This window comes from Gobio gobio, assembly GCF_949357685.1.
Source record: "Gobio gobio genome assembly, chromosome: 5".
Classification (NCBI taxonomy): domain Eukaryota; kingdom Metazoa; phylum Chordata; class Actinopteri; order Cypriniformes; family Gobionidae; genus Gobio; species Gobio gobio.
This window is the reverse complement of record NC_137101.1, coordinates 49,621,164-49,638,841: the sequence shown is the minus strand read 5'-3', so window position 1 is coordinate 49,638,841 and position 17,678 is coordinate 49,621,164. Positions and strand designations below refer to the sequence as shown.

General features: G+C 39.7%; 1 protein-coding gene across 1 annotated transcript; it reads right to left on the bottom strand.

Moving 5' to 3' along the window:
• Positions 1-1,580: 1,580 nt before the first annotated feature.
• LOC307127192 (polyunsaturated fatty acid 5-lipoxygenase-like) lies at positions 1,581-8,965 on the bottom strand (the record flags this gene model as incomplete). The annotated part of the gene is made up of 14 exons (XM_079818300.1): positions 1,581-1,733; positions 3,601-3,701; positions 3,851-3,963; positions 4,113-4,282; positions 4,610-4,696; positions 4,957-5,160; positions 5,279-5,425; positions 5,594-5,766; positions 5,940-6,049; positions 6,151-6,270; positions 7,482-7,559; positions 7,704-7,849; positions 8,256-8,392; positions 8,881-8,965. 14 exons carry the CDS (start codon positions 8,963-8,965, stop codon positions 1,581-1,583), a joined length of 1,824 nt encoding a protein of 607 aa, XP_079674426.1.
• Positions 8,966-17,678: the final 8,713 nt, after the last annotated feature.

The following is a 17,678-nucleotide window of genomic DNA, read 5'->3' as shown; positions in this document are numbered from 1 at the left end:
AGCCATAACCCGGCTGGAGAGGTGTGAATGTGTGCAGCACAGATGAGTTATTATTATTACAATCTAAACTGGATAAAAACAAAGCAGAGCTCATAAACATGTAACCCCATTAAATGAATAACATATATTCTGTCAATGCCCAAACACGACGACTGGTTAGGGACATTTTTAAAGTGGGATTTAGCTAAGAGTCAGTTAATCAGATTGATTACACTACCTGGCTGAAAATACATGTACGGAGGCAGAGACGCAGAACACACAGACCTTAGCAAGCAAACAATGCGTCTAAAATAGTGGAGTGGAAACAGAGTAAGCTGATGCTGGAAAGGTACATGATCAAGTGCCCAAAACATGAGAAATCTTTATTTTAAGTTTCAAGATAATGCATTAGCGTTTAACATACCCTGTCATGAAAAATGTTTGTGTCAGCGTCAGTGCAAAATGTTAATTTTACAGGCTATATCCACTGATCTATATAGAGAACAGTAGTTATATCCTGATCTGTAAATGTTACTAATTCATGTGATTATTTCCATTTTGTATGAAAGCGTGTCCTGACAGTCTGCATTAAAGCTTCAAACTTCACTCAACGAGCGGCGGGCGGACGGGCACGCAGGCACGTGCGTCAAACAGACAGAACGCAGTCAAGAGGGAGACCATTAATATTCAGCGCAAAAACATTAATTTAGCTGAAATATCCCTTACAAAAAAATAATGCGGTTGTTTAGAATTAATACTGCAGTTGTTACATATAGAAAATTGCAATATTGCAGTTTTACTTCAATGTACTGCATTTATATTGCATTTATACTTCATTTATACTGCAAGTCTGGAATTGTACTTCATTGTACTGCAGTTTTTCTTCAATGTACTGCAGTTATTTTTTGTAAGGGATCTGCTGTTGGACGCTATATTTAGGTTTAAAAGTCAACATGTAATTCAAGTATTTTATGAGAGTAGTAACTGTAAAGGGATAACAGCATGTAATTGAATGTAAGACGTTTCTACAGGATAAAGAAATTACAGTAACAGGTACTGTGTCCAGAGCGATATCTGTTAACACTGAGTTTGTGTTTTTTAATATTTGAACGTACGGATTTAAACTGTCCTTTTGCATAGTATCTTATTTTGCACAAAATGTAGGCTATAGCACAGATAAACCCTTATGAAAATGAACCATGGTTCTATTAGATAGCCCTGTTTTTTTATTATTATTATTATTATTTGTTTGTTTTATTCGTTGTAGTACCATGGTTACATTTTGTAAAGTATATTCACTATTTATGTGTTCATAGCACTCAGTTGACACGTTTGAAGGACAGGATGGGGTATAGTGTGTTTTGTCAGTAAAAAAGAGCTACAAACATTTCAAAACATAATCTTTGGCCTTTTGTTTTGTTTTTTAAATGGATGCCTTGATGCCCTAAACCCCTCAGCTACTAACAGGATAATTTTTTTAATTTGATTTGGTCAAGATTTCTGCCATGTCCTCTACAATTTTAGGTGGACAGTATAACAAAATGAGATGTCAAACCTCATCGCGCTGGAACCGAGTGAGGCCCCAAACTGTGCCTAGAACCTCACTGGAACAATCCCGGTCCGGCAGACTGTCCATGATATATTCCAGGTCCACTTGGCCCTTCTGTTGGGGAGGCAGCTTGCGCATGGTGGAAGGACTGTGTAACCGATGTTAGGGCCGAGGGACGATTACCACACTCCGGAGGAGCAGACACCTGAGGATACCAAGAGGCGGACAACAGAATGACTTTCAAAGGTAAGTTTTGTTTATTAATTTAAAACAGTGCTGAGAATGTTCGTGGCTGGAACCCGATTTGGGAAGAGGAACTGGGGGATATTCCTCTTCTCTACTGACTCATGGGTGGGACAGTAATTTCTTTGACCCGTCAGAAGGTGCTTGTAGGACGGACAGAGGCTTCTTCTCGCCTTCAACTTTCCCCACGGACAGAGCAGGTAAGTATTTGGCCCGTGAAAGTGTTCTTAGGACAGCCGATCGAATGACAGCAGCTTCCTCACCTCTTCTGAGGGACAGACAGTGACGGTGCTCAGACTCGGCTTGTGGATGTGTTCATAGAACAGCCGATCGAATGACAGCAGCTTCCTCACCTCTTCTGAGGGACAGACAGTGGCGGTGCTCAGACTCGGCTTGTGGATGTGTTCATAGAACAGCCGATCAAATGACAGCAGCTTCCTCACCTCTTCTGAGGGACAGACAGTGACGGTGCTCAGACTCGGCTTGTGGACGTGTTCATAGAACAGCCGATCGAATGACAGCGGCCTCCTCACCTCTTCTGAGGGACAGACAGTGACGGTGCTCAGACTCGGCTTGTGGATGTGTTCATAGAACAGCCGATCAAATGACAGCAGCTTCCTCACCTCTTCTGAGGGACAGACAGTGACGGTGCTCAGACTCGGCTTGTGGATGTGTTCATAGAACAGCCGATCAAATGACAGCAGCTTCCTCACCTCTTCTGAGGGACAGACAGTGACGGTGCTCAGACTCGGCTTGTGGACGTGTTCATAGAACAGCCGATCGAATGACAGCAGCTTCCTCACGTCTTCTGAGGGACAGACAGTGCTCGTGGAGTGTGGTCCTCGGGGTGCGTTGAGCTCTTTCCCTCCACACCGTGCACTCAAGTGGGAACCTGGACACAGCTTGAGACAGATCAATTTGAAGGGATCTTCACAGTCATAAGTCAATATTCATCCATCAAAGTTTCAGAGAGAAACGCAGTCGTTTGATCTCACCACACTTGTGCATAAATCACTCTTATAAATCTTCACACGTGTGCACTTCACTCTTTCAGACACTGCAAACTCACTTCATCTCCACAGTGATTAATCGACTCGTTTCTCTTCTCTCTGTAGGGTGGATGACTCAAGGAATAACGTTTTCAGAAGATCAGCGTGAACACAGCAACGATCCTCCCAGCTGTTCCAGTTACTACGCTTCGTTCTGTCAACAAGATCACACACACTGCCCACAAACAAAGGTTAGTTGCACTCTGGTGATGGTCAATCTTCAACTGTGGTTTTCTCAACGGGTAATCAAATGAAGGGTGCACTTAACTTTTCCTCGGTGAGTCACTCAATATCCTGCAGTGGTTTCCTCTCTCACTTACTTCATTACGTTGCTGTTCGTGGTTTCTTCAGAAAACTCACTAAATGAGCATGCCTCGGGGAATCTCACAGTAGAACTCCGATCCGGCATTAAACCTTCAGCCTTCCTCTTTCACCGCCGCTGTCAGAACACACACTGCTGCCTACCCGTCCTCCCACACTGCGCAAACACTGCCTTTTTATGCTCCTTTTCCTGAGCACATGCTTCAATGAAGCACAGCTGATTTGCTTCAGCTGGCGCTCGTTATGGCCAGCACTCAACAGAGCCAGATTTAGAACCAATGAGGAATCTTTTTGGATTTACCAGGTTTTCACCCGGTGACAACTGTTTGGGATCCAGCCATACCACTCAAACTGGAATGCAAAAGTTTACTCACAGATATTAGCGTATAGATGTTATCCAGAATTTTCCCAAACACTTTTTAATGCTCTTGCAGGTGAGATGAAAGTGTGTTATCTCACCTGTCCAAAGTTGAGAGCTGAATGTTGCGCTGAAGCTGTGAATATCACAGCAGTCAGGTACTCGGCTAACTCCACTTGAGTTTTCAGAGACTTTGGGAAATCTGTAAACAGTGGCAATATGCATTAACCTTGTGTGCATCTAAAGGAGACTCGATACAAAGATGCATATAGAACATCCAAGAACACAATCATTCATGCTTGCACAGACAAACATTCACTGACATTCTGCTAAAGTTGAACCTGTACTCACTGTCAGAGTCATTCATGCCAAAGGAAACATCCTTAACAAATTTTTGAATCTCCACATCTTTTTGAACCGTCTCATCGCTGTCATAGTAGATATTGACCACATCAGAAACAAAACTGCAGGAAGATCATTGAGATGATGAATAAAAAACTCTGGATGCCACATTTCAAACATTTAAAAACATTTTCATTGTCACGTATGTGGGCTAATTTGTACTTTTACACAACTAGTACAGGATCCCAACGGTTGTTCCCCTACCACTTACCAGTTTATTGCCTCCCAGACCTTCATGCCATCGTCTCTATAATGGTACTTGGGTGCATCTTCCATTCCTCGAGCTTTTATGGCCTCAGGGAAACACAGGGACTTGTAGGTGAAAGTCTCCATGGCCCTTTTCATCACTTCCTCAATCCCAGGTCCACTTACGCTACTGATCTTTAGATACAGATAATTCAGTTAATCTTTGGCCGAAATATTTTCAGAAATGAACTAGGCTGTAAGCACATATTGATCTTACTGAAGTGATGATGATCTAGGAGGTTATGTATGAAGTTTTATTCTGGCAGATATTTAGAAAACTACACACTACGGTATATTAGAGAAAACACCAGCTAACTAAATACAATGAAGCCTACAAAACAGAAGACATCCCTAAGCCTAATAAGGTTAGAAATTACGGCTTTCCAGATTTGAATAGAATTTATTTGGATCCTAACAAGATGCTGTTTATCTGTGGATATATTACATTAGGTGTAAAGCTACCTTGCTGAAGACGCCGTCTTCATTGATGAGCCTTTCACGGCCCTCTGCGTTAATTGCAATTGTGAAACGAACATGAGGTATCAGTAACTGTAAAAAGATAAGAATCCATTTAAACGTGTGCATTAAATCTTAATATGTATTCAAAAAGCATAACCTCAAACACAAAAAGTGGTTTCCATGCCATGCAATGAAGGATTTTGGTCAACATTAAATGCTTGTTGAAAAAAAGGCAAGGATATCAGAACCAGCTGTCCTTTAATAAATTGACATACATAAAAAAATCACAATCTTCAGCACTGTTCAGCTTCGCACTGAATCTAAATATCATGACTGTGAATGGAAAGTACCTTGTATACAGGATGGACTGCAGAAAGCTGTCTGTACATGGCCATTTCAAAAACCTCTGATATCAGATGTGTCTTGAGAAGATGGGTGACCAACTGGTGTATGTTAAAGTCGGAAGATTTTACCCACATCTTGGCAAGCATCCAATCATGCTCATCATCGTTTGGGAGAAAAATTGGGCTTGTTTCCCCTGAGTGTTGACTGAGCTGTTTCAGCAAAGCAGACATTTTGGTCAAGCACAGACATTAACATCAATGAGTAGATTCACAGCAAAATCACTTTCCTTTTTACTTAATTGATACTGATTCTTTATGGGACACATACCTGGATGGCAATTGGCACTATTTGGTTCAATCTGTTGTTGTATAGTAGGCAGATGGGTGCAGTCAAATAGTACGGGGTGTCTGGGTGTGTCTTTTTGGCTGGTACTCCCTCTAATATTTCATAATCCACTATGTAGATGTTTCCTGCCTGTAAAGATATTTATTAGTGTACACTTTTATTGGATCTTTTATTAGTGTATAGTTTGGAACATTTGGTTTGTAAGTAAAAAAAAACATTGAGTCATTTACATAAACTAAAAGATGTAAACGATGTCACAATACAGTAAGCAAGTATTGGATTTGATCATTGACCAACCTTTAATTCCTCTTGAAGTGTGAGACCTCTCTGCAGACAGCCCTCCACCATCTCATGTGTGACGGGAAATTTGTCCGGAAGTTCCTTGCACTTCCTGATCATGACCGGATTGCAGCCATTCAAAAACTGATAGCCAAACATGTAATCCGTATTCCAGTCCTGTATCACGTTCTCTGTCCAGTTTTCAAAGAGAAACACTCAGTCAGTTGTCAAAGGCTTTACAGGTGTGAAAAAAGTGCCCCCACATGGTTGGTTTCCCACATTCCCACATAGTTTTTGTTTGGATGAAGAAAAACTATTACAATAACAACAAAACATTCTTGACAAAGGAAGAAATAATCCAAACCTAGTAGAGTGTTCTTGAGGTTATAATTTCCAAATATCTTTTCAAAATCTGCTATTTCTTTCCAGGACTCAAAGTAACCTTTAAAAGAGTCCAAGGAGGAACTCACAAACCTGAAACAGAATACATACACTATATTTATAGACATGAACACTATTTGCATGAGAAAAATTCAACAAGGACTGTGGTCATGACACGTTCTGCCCAAACTTACGCTCTCCTGAAATCCCCAGTAAAGTTTGAGTCTTTTTCCTCATCAAACCGAACGTCTAAAGGAAGTTCATCTAGTTTGGCATCTATGCTCTGAGGGAAGCCCCGGTGCCACTGGATCCATCTTCAAATAAAAAATGACAACATTTACTTAGTTACACCAAGGTGAAGTGTTTATTTTTCCTTATAGCCCAGTTTAATGCGTAGAGGCGATTATAAACAAGACATTTGCATGTTGGTTGCCTAGCTTTTTCCTTTTTTTTAACATACAAATTGCAATCAATCAATCCATAAAATATTGGTTTCACAGACCGGGCTTAGCTTAAACCAGGACTAGGCCTTGGGTAAATTTGGATATTTAAGTCACTTTTATAAAAAGGCCTTAGAAAAAAACATTACTGGTGTGCATCTTGAGACAAAACAATAGCACTGAAATATGTTTTAGTTAGTGCAAGTTATTTTCAGTTAAGATGGCTCAAATATGCATTTTAGTCTGGGACTAGCTCAAGCCTTGTCTGTGAAACCGGGCAATTATGTTTTAACAGTAACCTGTTTTTAGAAGCGCTCCAAAAAGTGTCAGCGGTGCCAGAAAACCATTCTCTTACTTTTCAAGAGTGATTAGTCACATGGCATTTACAGCTCAGGTAACCGGCTAAAAGGTTTTCAGAACCGAGTGCCCAAGAAGCTAAGATCCAGGTCAAGTACTGTACTTCCATTGAGATTTATAGAAATCTTCTTCGTCTAAGCCTAACGCACCACTTTCTACCTCAAATGAAGGTCTGAGTTTGAGGAATGGCAACTAATGAGCCATTTATCAGTAGAATATCCAAACATTGGCAAATGCCTAAAATAAGTTTTTTAATTCTTAGAATGTTACACTTCATCAGAGAATGGTATGAAACTTGGTAAAGGTTTTAGCACTATGTAAATACACACACACATACACACACACACTCATGTTTGTTTTTGTGAAATGTGAGGACATTCCATAGGCGTAATGGTTTTTATACCGTACAAACCGTATTTTCTATCCCCTTACACTGCCCCTGCCCCTAAACCTAGCCATCACAGGAGACTGTGCAGTTCACTTTCTGTTAAAAAAACCTTGTACTGTGTGATTTATAAGCATTTTGAAAAGTGAGGACATGGGGAACGTCCTCATATTTCACCCTCTTTTTGTAATACCTTCCCACATGCCCACACACACACACACACACACACACACACACACACACACACACACACACACACACACACACACACACACACACACACACACACACACACACACACACACACACACACACACAAATCAATATTGTTAAAGACTGTAACCGTTTCATCAAACCTGAATATTTCCTGTCTAGATTCCAGTTCTTCTTGTCTTTGCTTTTTAAGCGAATCAGTGTCATCCTGAGGCAGTCGAGCATAAACACACAAAGAAATACATATTACAAACATATAATAATAATAATGCTTCTAATAACTGAATAATGAAAAAAGTGAGTCTGTCACATACCACTGCCTTCTCTGATAATCACTTCAGTTTGGTCTAACCAGCGATAACAGGGGAACTCAAAGCACTTTCCAGAGGGGGATTTCACTCTGATATGCCCACAAAACCACTGAGAATTGTCCATTTCAAGTTTCACCTGGACAATGTCTCCAAGGTCCTTCTCCACACAGATGTCAAAGGAGATCTCCTGTAACAACATCTTTTATTAGACACACGTTATATAGGAAAAGAAACAAACATCACTCGCACAGGCTTTGGTCAAGAGGGATTCATCCTACTTTTGCCACATGGCTGAACTATAACGGTGAACTATTAGCAACTTTCTCTAACTTAATTTTAATTTATTTTCATGTCATTGTAATTTTATCTCAATGTAAATAAATGAGTATCTACAGCAACAGGTATTTTCCACACATTAAACCATTCCCACAGAGGAGTACGAGTTCAGAGCTAAAGAAAAGGAAAAAAATGGTTCTGAACAGTTGCTTATTATTATTTTATGTTCTCTTATATATGAGTGCACAAACAAGACAAAAAGCAAATTTATTATTTCTGAGAAATTATTAAAATAATTACGTCTTTAAAGTTCTTACCTTTCTAAAACCACCTAAATAGGGTTTTTTCACCAGGATTTTGTCACTGCTCTGACTCTTCGACTCCAGTGTCAGGTAAAAATCCTTGATTTCCTCACCATTAGTAGATAACAACAGCTTGTAGGTCAGCGTTTTGCCTGCATGACAGGACAAATAATATGTACAATCTCTGGATCCTCAGTTTAATTCTTAAACAACTTTATAAGTTTGCTTCCGACTCTCTTGTTTGCTCCACATCATATATGTATATGTATGGTGACCAGTGGTTGCTTTAGTTGGGCTCTTGGTCCTTTACTTTTTAACATTACAGTTCTCTGGCTGCTGTAACATTGTGTTTAAAAGGTTTTAAACACAATGTTTTTTTATGTGTCATGCAATGTTCTTCCGCAAGATGCATGCAGTTCTGTTTATTAACCACTAGAGCGCAAAAAGTTACGGACTTCAGCTTTAATGTTAATAATGATAATAATATAGGGAACCCACACAATTAAAAATGAAAACATTCAAAAAAATTTCTGTCCCAGTTTTTTGTACCAGCAATGTCATTGTAAACTAATAATGATTATCTCAAAATGTCATTGCTACTGATGGGCAGAATAAGGCCAAAAATAGACAACTCGCATACCTGCATGATGATCTGCAATTTCTCTGCGTGCGAGCTTAGCTGTTGGCATAGCAGCCTCCAAAAGATGTGCTCGTTTTGTCGCCATCATGTAAGTTTGTAGAAAAGCTGGATCATCAATCTCTTCATGCATTCTGAGGATAAAACCCACAGTGACAACTCTTTTATATCCAGCGGATATAGCCTAGTTTTTTCTGTCCGTCTTGATTGGTGAAACTAGTGTATGGGGCAGTTACAGTTATAGAGGCGCCGCCTTAAAGCTTGAGGCCCTAGGCAATTGCCTTATCTGCCTTTAGGTTGTGCCGGCCCATACCCCCTTCCCCCCAAGTATGACACCTCCACTAAAAATGTTTGGTTCCCAGAATGTTATTTTTTATATATTCCGATATCACTATCCTGCTGTACACAAGTAATCATCCAGCACACCCGCGACCCAGGAAGCATGGAAGATGGATTTGTATGGACGCTTATAAATCAGTATTATGCAAACCATATCTTGTTTTTATTTGTTTAATTAATAAAAATAATCTGAGCACATCAACCATCTTATGTAAGATTAAATAAGATTTTGTTCATTAATATGTAATTTTATGTATGTGTATTTTCACGGGGTACCCACATTTTACATTTCTACAGCCAAATAACAATGACCAACACAATCTATGGTTTTTAAAACATGAAGGTCTGGTTTCACAGACAGGGCTTAGATTAAACCAGGATTAGGCCTTAGTTTAATTAAGCAGCTTTATAAAGTGCCTTAGAAACAAACATCACTGGTGTGCATCTTGAGATAAAACAATGACACTGACATATTTCATGTTGCTTTCAGTTAAAACAGCTCAAACATGCATTTTAGTCTGGGGCTAGCTTGAAGGGATAGTTCACCCAAAAATTGTAATTCTGTCATTAACGATTTGCGTTCATGTCGTTCCAAACTAGTAAGACCTTCGTTCATCTTCGGAATACAAATGAAGATATTTTTGATGAAATCGGAGAGCTCTCGGGCCCCTACGTTGACGGCAATTTAATGAACACTTTCAAGGGCCAGAAAGTAAAATAGTCCATGTGACTCCAGTGGTTCAACTTTAATTTTATAAAGCGATGAGAATACTTTTTGTGTGCAAAAACCCAAACCCAAACGCTTTGGAGATACAGCAGCCGAGACTGTTCACATGAGCACCACGACACATGCGTGTTGTATTTACAACAGAAACTGTGTAGGACACTAGCACAGGCCAGAATGAAATTATTGAATAAAGTCATTATTTTTGTTTGTTTTTGCACCCAAAAAGTATTCTCGTCGCTTCATAAAATTAAGGTTGAACCACTGCCCAGATAGCAAAATCTTCCGGGCCTTTTCTGGATTCTTCTGGCATTTGTTTGGTTTGTGTACGATGTTGGCAAATGGATGGCAACACTGAAGAGTTCCGGAATCGGTGGTGGAGGTGGTGGAGGGAGGGGCATTATTTTATGGCTCTCTTCTGGCAAATATGAAACATGCCAGATTCAACGTATTTTTCAGTTGCATATGTGGGAGTGATTGTGAAATTACTTAAACAGTATTTCTCCAGTTTTATCATAAGATTTATATAGCATCTAATGGACAAAGTTGTCTTTGTCATAAATTTATGAAATTACACAAAGTTACACAATTTAATTTAATAAATAAATATAATAAATTTTACTGAAATCGAATTTACAATGTATGTAAAGGTAGGGTCTGACCACAATTAACTTGACATAATAAAATAAAAACTGATACATGATATTTAAGTATGAAAAACGAACTTATTAAAACATTTGTGATTTACCCTTTGACCTGCTGCCGCCGCGCCGCGCCATTTTAAACGGAGTCGGACGATTCTCATCGTCAGTACCTGAACCGCGCTGAGGTAAAGTGTGTTCTGAACTATGCTTTATTTTTAGTAATTCCAATTCTATCGTGCAAATAGCCAGTTACCTAATTATATTTTCTGTTATATAGGTGGTAGTTCCGTGTAAACTGGCATTATATGAAATGAGAAGCAAATTGTCCCGTTTTTGAATAGTACCAGCGTCAGCACTATGCGTCAGCAGTTACTTTAGCTAGCTGCTAGGTTTAGCATGTTCACCAAACCGAGCCCGTTTCTCTGACCAAACCAAATGTTCCTGTACATTTCCTGACAGAGATTTAACCGGTGACTATCAAGAGCCAAGTAAAAGTAAGGTAAGTTGTGTTCTTGTTTTTAACTCTTGTTCTATGTTGCGCTTTTTTTTTTGCACCATAACGTTAACGTGCCGCATGAGCACCAGGCAGATTGTCATGGCAGTTTTAAATGACCGGAATTTGATGAGAAAATTGCATATGGCATATGGATGGGCAGTTTATTGGTATTATAGCATATGCACATTTTTAGAGTATTCAATTTGTTTGAAGAAATCCGTATTTTAGCCACTACTTAGTGTTCACACCGCATGGCGTGGTCAAGATGGCGGCTGTCCTTCTGTCTGGTCACCGAAAGAATGCAAGAGGCAGACATTTTCCCGCTTCATTCTGCCTACTATTGTACATGAGGGATGCGCCAGCCTTATTCTGAGTTTGACATGTTTTCCATTTAGCGTTGGGCTTTTTTTTTAAACGTTTTTATTTAAGTTTATTATAATAACATTATATTTAATTTGAATTATTTTTAATACTAACAGCTGATAAGGCTCTCTGTATGTTTACAGCATTAGGTGAGTTTTTTTTTTCTTGAGGAAAATGAATGCCTGTCTTGTGTTCCTAATATTTATCCAAATTAGTCAATATTAAATCAAATCACAAGAATTTAACTGAATTGAAATCCTGAAATTGGTTTCAAGCAATAATAAAAAACGTAGCTTACCAGAATTTTTACCATATAAACATTGTAACATGTTGTCACTAAACCTAATAAAATTCAGTTTAGATACTAAAGTGTTTTGACAATCACAAAACACTTATTGTGATGCAAGATATATATTTTTTTTTAGTTAACACTTTATTTTAAGGGTCCAGAATAATGCATTAGTTAAGCATTAATTAAGGATTAACTTGTTCACAACTAAGCATTAGTTAAGCATGAACACACTAATTAATGATTAACTTTACATTTTAAGGGTCCATAATTATGCATTAGTTAAACTAGTAATTAATGATTTGCTTGTTCACAATTATGCATTAGTTAAGCATGGACACGTGGATAGTAATTAATGATTAACTTAACATTACAGTAAGGGCATATTAGCCACAACTTAATAAGCCATTAATTTTTTTTGTGTAGCGATGTAATTATATTTATGTGTATTTTCTGTTAAGTTAACTGAACAATAAGCTAGTAATTTATTTAATTACTGCTGATTTTGCTGTTATAAATTGCTAAAATACTGTAATAAAGACAATTTGACCCCTTATTTTGAAGTGAAAGTTTGATCCTCATTAATTATGGCACTTATTGAGTGATATTTAAGTTTATTAACCTGAATAAGCCATTAATTAAGCCTAACTACCATTAATACAGTACTAATAAAGGCAATTTGACCCCCTATTCTAAAGTGAAGTTTTATCCTCATTAATTAAAGCAGTTATTGAGTGATATTTAAGCTTATTAACCAGAATAAGCCATTAATTAAGCCTAACTACCATTAATACAGTACTAATAAAGGCAATTTGACCCCCTGCGAGACACTCTGGCATTGAGTAATGATGCACACTACTTTTGCCACTTGTATCGCGGGGAGCCAATCACATTGGTGTATCTGATTTAGGCGGTATAAGATAGCTAAACCGATGACAGTCATAGTGTTATCCAATTGCGTCGGAGTCCGGACGTTTTTGTTTTTAGCCTCACCAACAAATGTCCTTTCCCATGTTCATTGCATGGTTTCTATCTTATTCCATTATTGAGCCTGACAGATTTTTACATGCAATAAAATTATCAATAAGCTGCAGGCTTCAACATATTTTTCATTACCTTTTCTAAGTATTTTTGAATGGAGCTGTTTTATTTGGCTAGTGTAACATTGTATGCCTTGATCAGCGTATGTTTATTGAAATTTGAAAGATTTGATTTCAAATTAATACAAATAAATCAACTGAGCAGTGGAGTTGTTTTATGTGACTAAGGTTTACCCTAAAGTACAGCCTAGACTACTTGGGACATACACTGTTCAAGACATTCATACAAAGAGGTTTCTCCTCTCTTTTCTCTCTAAATAAATCCGTAGCGTTAACAAATGTCTGTGTTTGGTTTTTCCCCAGTTCACAATGGAGCGGTCCCAGTGGAGTAACATGCGCAAGCGAGCCATAAAAAGGACAAATGACAGAATTTTAGAGGTACAAAGAAGTCTGGGCACAGGTGTCGTAGAGCACAGTGAGATGGCAAGTTGTGACTTTGGTGAAGTTGTGGACACTGATATGGTGAGTGAGGATGAGGTCTCTGAAGCTGATGAGGTCTCTGAGGAGGAGGATGATGCGTTTTCTCCTCCTTTAGATTTGTCCACTGCTCTGTCTGGCTGGGCTGTTGAGTATGGTGTATCATTAGTGGCATTGTCTGCTCTTCTGTGCATCCTTAGAGTACATCACCCCTTTCTTCCAAAGGATGGGAGAACCCTTTTAAAAACGGCAACCAAGTACACTCTGGAAAGGTTGGCTGGTGGGGTGTTTTTCTATTTTGGTATTTTGAACATGTTTCGCAAAACATTTGAGTATTTGTTGTCCAAATTTCCAGATAGAAATGTTTTTATGTTGCAGCTTAATTTTGATGGATTGCCGCTGTTTAAGAGCTCGTCGACTCAGTTCTGGCCAGTGTTAGGCATGTTGCGTCACAAAGATTATGTTTCCAGCAGGCCACTGTTAATTGCTTTATTCTGTGGTGAGACTAAACCCACTTCATTGCAAGAGTATCTTGGTGCCCTTGTTCAAGAATTGACAATGCTGAGAGAGGGATTTGTCATAGGCTCAAAAACCCTGTTTCTAAAGATATGTTCGGTCATTTGTGATGCTCCTGCTAGAGCCTTTATCAAACAGGTGAAAGGCCATTCAGGTTATGCAGGATGTGATAAGTGTTTACAGCCAGGTGTTTATGCTCGTCACCGCATGACATTCCCAGAGGTGAGTGCTGCTGATAGGACTGATGAGTCATTTGCGAGGGGCACAGATGAGGAACATCACACAGCAGTTTCCCCTCTACTTGAAACGGGTATCGGTATGGTCAGTCAGTTTCCTCACGATTATATGCATTTGGTTTGTTTGGGAGTAATGAGGAGGCTCTTAGATTTGTGGTTTGGCAGTTCTGGCCCTCTTCGGTGTCGTCGTTCAGGTCGTGACATGCAGGAGATCTCTGAAAAGCTGGTAAGTTTGAAGGCATTCGTCCCAGTTGAATTTGCTAGGAAGCCAAGGAGTCTGGCAGAAAGACTAAGGTGGAAGGCAACTGAACTCAGGCAGTTCCTTCTGTACACCGGTCCTCTTGTTCTTAGGGGTGTGTTACCTGAGGAAATGTATAACAACTTCATGCTGCTGTCAGTTGCCATCTCGATTTTAGCCAATCCCCGCCTTTGTTCAGCTCTGAATGGATTTGCGAAAAGGTTACTTGTGTCATTTGTGGAGCACTTCAGTAAATTGTATGGTCCTGAGTTTGTTGTCTACAATATACATGGGTTGGTTCATCTTAGTGATGATGTAAAGATTCATGGTCATTTAGATGTGATATCTGGGTTTCCATTTGAAAATTACCTGTGTACATTGAAAAAAATGATCAGGAAACCACACAGCCCTCTAACTCAGGTGATCCGTAGAGTGTCTGAAGTTCACAACCAAAAACATAGCGTTGAAGTTAAGTGGCCAAAAATGCAAGTAAAGATGGAGCATAGAAATGGGCCTGTACCAGACTTGTTTGAAGGGGATGTTCTACAATTCAGAGAACTGGTAGTGAATGATGTGCACGTCAGAATTACTGAAGGAGACAATTGTGTTGGAATCAATCAGATTGTTGCTTTGGTGGAAAATATTATTGTCTATAAAGACCAGGAGTACATAATCTACCGTGAATTTGCAAAGATGGAGACATTCTTTCATTACCCAGTTGATTCTCAAGAAGTAGGAGTTTTTGTAGTGTCAAATTTGTCTTCAGATTTCAAATGTACAAGGCTGAATGACGTATTAAAATATTTCAGGATGCCATTTGGGGAACAGGGCAGTTTTGTTGTCTTTCCCCTTTTACATCGAAAATAACTTGAAACCCCCCCCCCCCCCCCCCCCCACCTCAACCATCAGTGTATTGCATAGTGAGCTTCATTAAGACAAATGAAGTGGAGGTGGTGCCAGGTGTGTGGGTAGAAGGAGAGGTCTGTAAATGGCCTAACTACAAACTCGATGCCATGTTGAAAGCCATCAAGAACTGTGAGATGCCTAAGGAGACCTGGACAAGTTATGACATCAGGGTTCTTTACAAAGCAAGTGAGTGTTCACTTTAATCCATTGTTCATGGTTCAAGACTAAATCAAGCCACCTTTATTATGCATTTCTTAATACTTAATATGTATTAACCAATACTGGTTTGGGTAAAGCTTTGTTTTTCACTTGGTTCCCGTTCTTGACAGATAGCTTTAGTGAGGCAAGGTTGAAACTTCGCCGGGCAGAAGAAGACACAGACCTCCAGTCAGAAGCAGAGGAGGGGAGGCCAGAAAAAAGAAAAACCAGGTATGTCGCAAATCTGCTGAATCCAGGATAACGTGTGTTGCTCTCAGTTTAAAGACAAACATTATGTAGACAAACTGAGCAAAATCTAAGGCATGTAAAAAGATGTAAGCATTTAAGTTGCCAAATTTCTGTAAGTAGCACTGAAAAAGTATGTGGGGTAGTTGGTGAGAAGCCATAACTGGGATTTAATTTACTTTAAAACCTCAGTTTTATAATTTCATTCATAGATGGGTCTCTTCATAGTAGGAAGTGTAAACGGGCCTTACATGACTGTAGGGTTGTAAATAATTTTAGTCATATTTCTCTCTTCAAAGACCAAACCAGCGCTTCCTCTCGAGTCAGGAGGAGTCTGATGAGGAGCCTGTGAAGCGCAAACCAGTCCTCCCTAAGGTGCCCTCCATTCCACCTCTGTCATCACTGTTGCATGACGCCATTTCCTCTTCAGATGAAATGTCTCCGCCAGCTAGTCAACTTGCCTCTATGCTGCCGTTTCACGCCCTTGGACCTCCTGAGCCATCCTACCATCTTGCCCCGCAATCGTCTCGCCACCATGGAACTCCTGAGCCATCCTACCATCTTGCCCCTCAATCGTCTCGCCAACATGGAACTTGTGAGCCATCCTACCATCTTGCCCCTCAATCGTCTCGCCAGCATGGAACTCCTGAGCCATCCTACCATCTTGCCCCTCAATCGTCTCGCCAACATGGAAATCCTGAGCCATTCCATCTTGCCCCTCATGCTGCTTCTGAGACGGACCTGCACTCTGGTGAGACCTTATGCTCTATTTCCATTTACAATACATTTCTATGTTATAGCTGGCAAGGACTGAACAGTTTTTAAAATGTTCTGGTTTCAGCATTACTACGAGAGATCATTGCCAAGCAGGAGGTGATGTGTGATATGCAAAGAAATCTGCTGCGGATTGTTCAGGATCTCTCTTCTGCACCTACACCACATGGACATCACATGGACGGAAGTTTCCTGCCATTGAGGGATGCTGAGGCTCTTTTGGCGCTGGACCGCGACATTAAGACAAAGCCAGAGAAGAGAAAGGACTTGGTAATTACTTTTATCATTAGTATTTGGACCAGATTTTTTTCTGAACTGTTTTTTTTTCTTTTCTTTTTTCTCTGCAATGAACATTCATATTTGCAAAACTTTTTATTTATTCCAGGTGCTGACACTGGGCCTTGCTGGGGGCGTGACCCTCAAGGACACTGTGTGGAGGGTCATGAAGATGCTTCTTCAGAATGACTTGGCCTGCAAAATTAATTGGACAGGCCTCAATGGCAAAACTTCATTCCAGGGCCTAGAAGTCAAGAATGTTGTTACAGGTAAAAGTGTTGATTAGATATACCAGGCAACATTATGTTCATTTACCAGCTTTGTAGTCACTTTGATGAGCTGCCACCCCTCAATACAGGGTGAATAAAGGCTCTCCCGCCTCCAGTGTAGTGGCCACCGTTTTTAGAGGCAAATTCTTTGTTTGTATGTAAACAAAGGGCAGTGAAATGACTTGTCAGGCTATGTATACATCTCTGTAAGGTCTGTGCCTGTTTAACTCCATAGTGGTAAAAAAAAAAAACTGTATGAACAAATTATGCTGTGCCTTTCCCTTAAGTCTGTCACACAAAGTCAACAGATGAATGGGACTTAAAGGGATAGTTCACCCAAAAATGAAAATTTGACATTTATCTGCTTACCCCCAGGCCATCCAAGGTGTAGGTGTCTTTGCTTCTTCAGTAGAACACAAATGGAGATGTTTTTAACTTCAACCGTTGCTGTGTGCCAGTTGTATAATGCATGTCAATGGTGACCAAATCTATTAGGGTAAAAAAAAAACATGCACAGACAACTTCAAATTAATCCATGCGGCTCGTGACGACACATTGATGTCTTAAGACACGAAACGATCGGTTTGCGTGATAAACTGAACAGTATTTATATAATTTTTTTTTACCTCAAATACAACACCATGTCCAACAGCACTGAAAGCGCAGCACTTCCGCAAACGCCAGAAGTGCTCTCGCGCTCCTTCTTGTTTTACGGCGGATCGCAAACAAATGTCACCTATGTCAGAAATGCTCTCGCGCTCGTATACAGT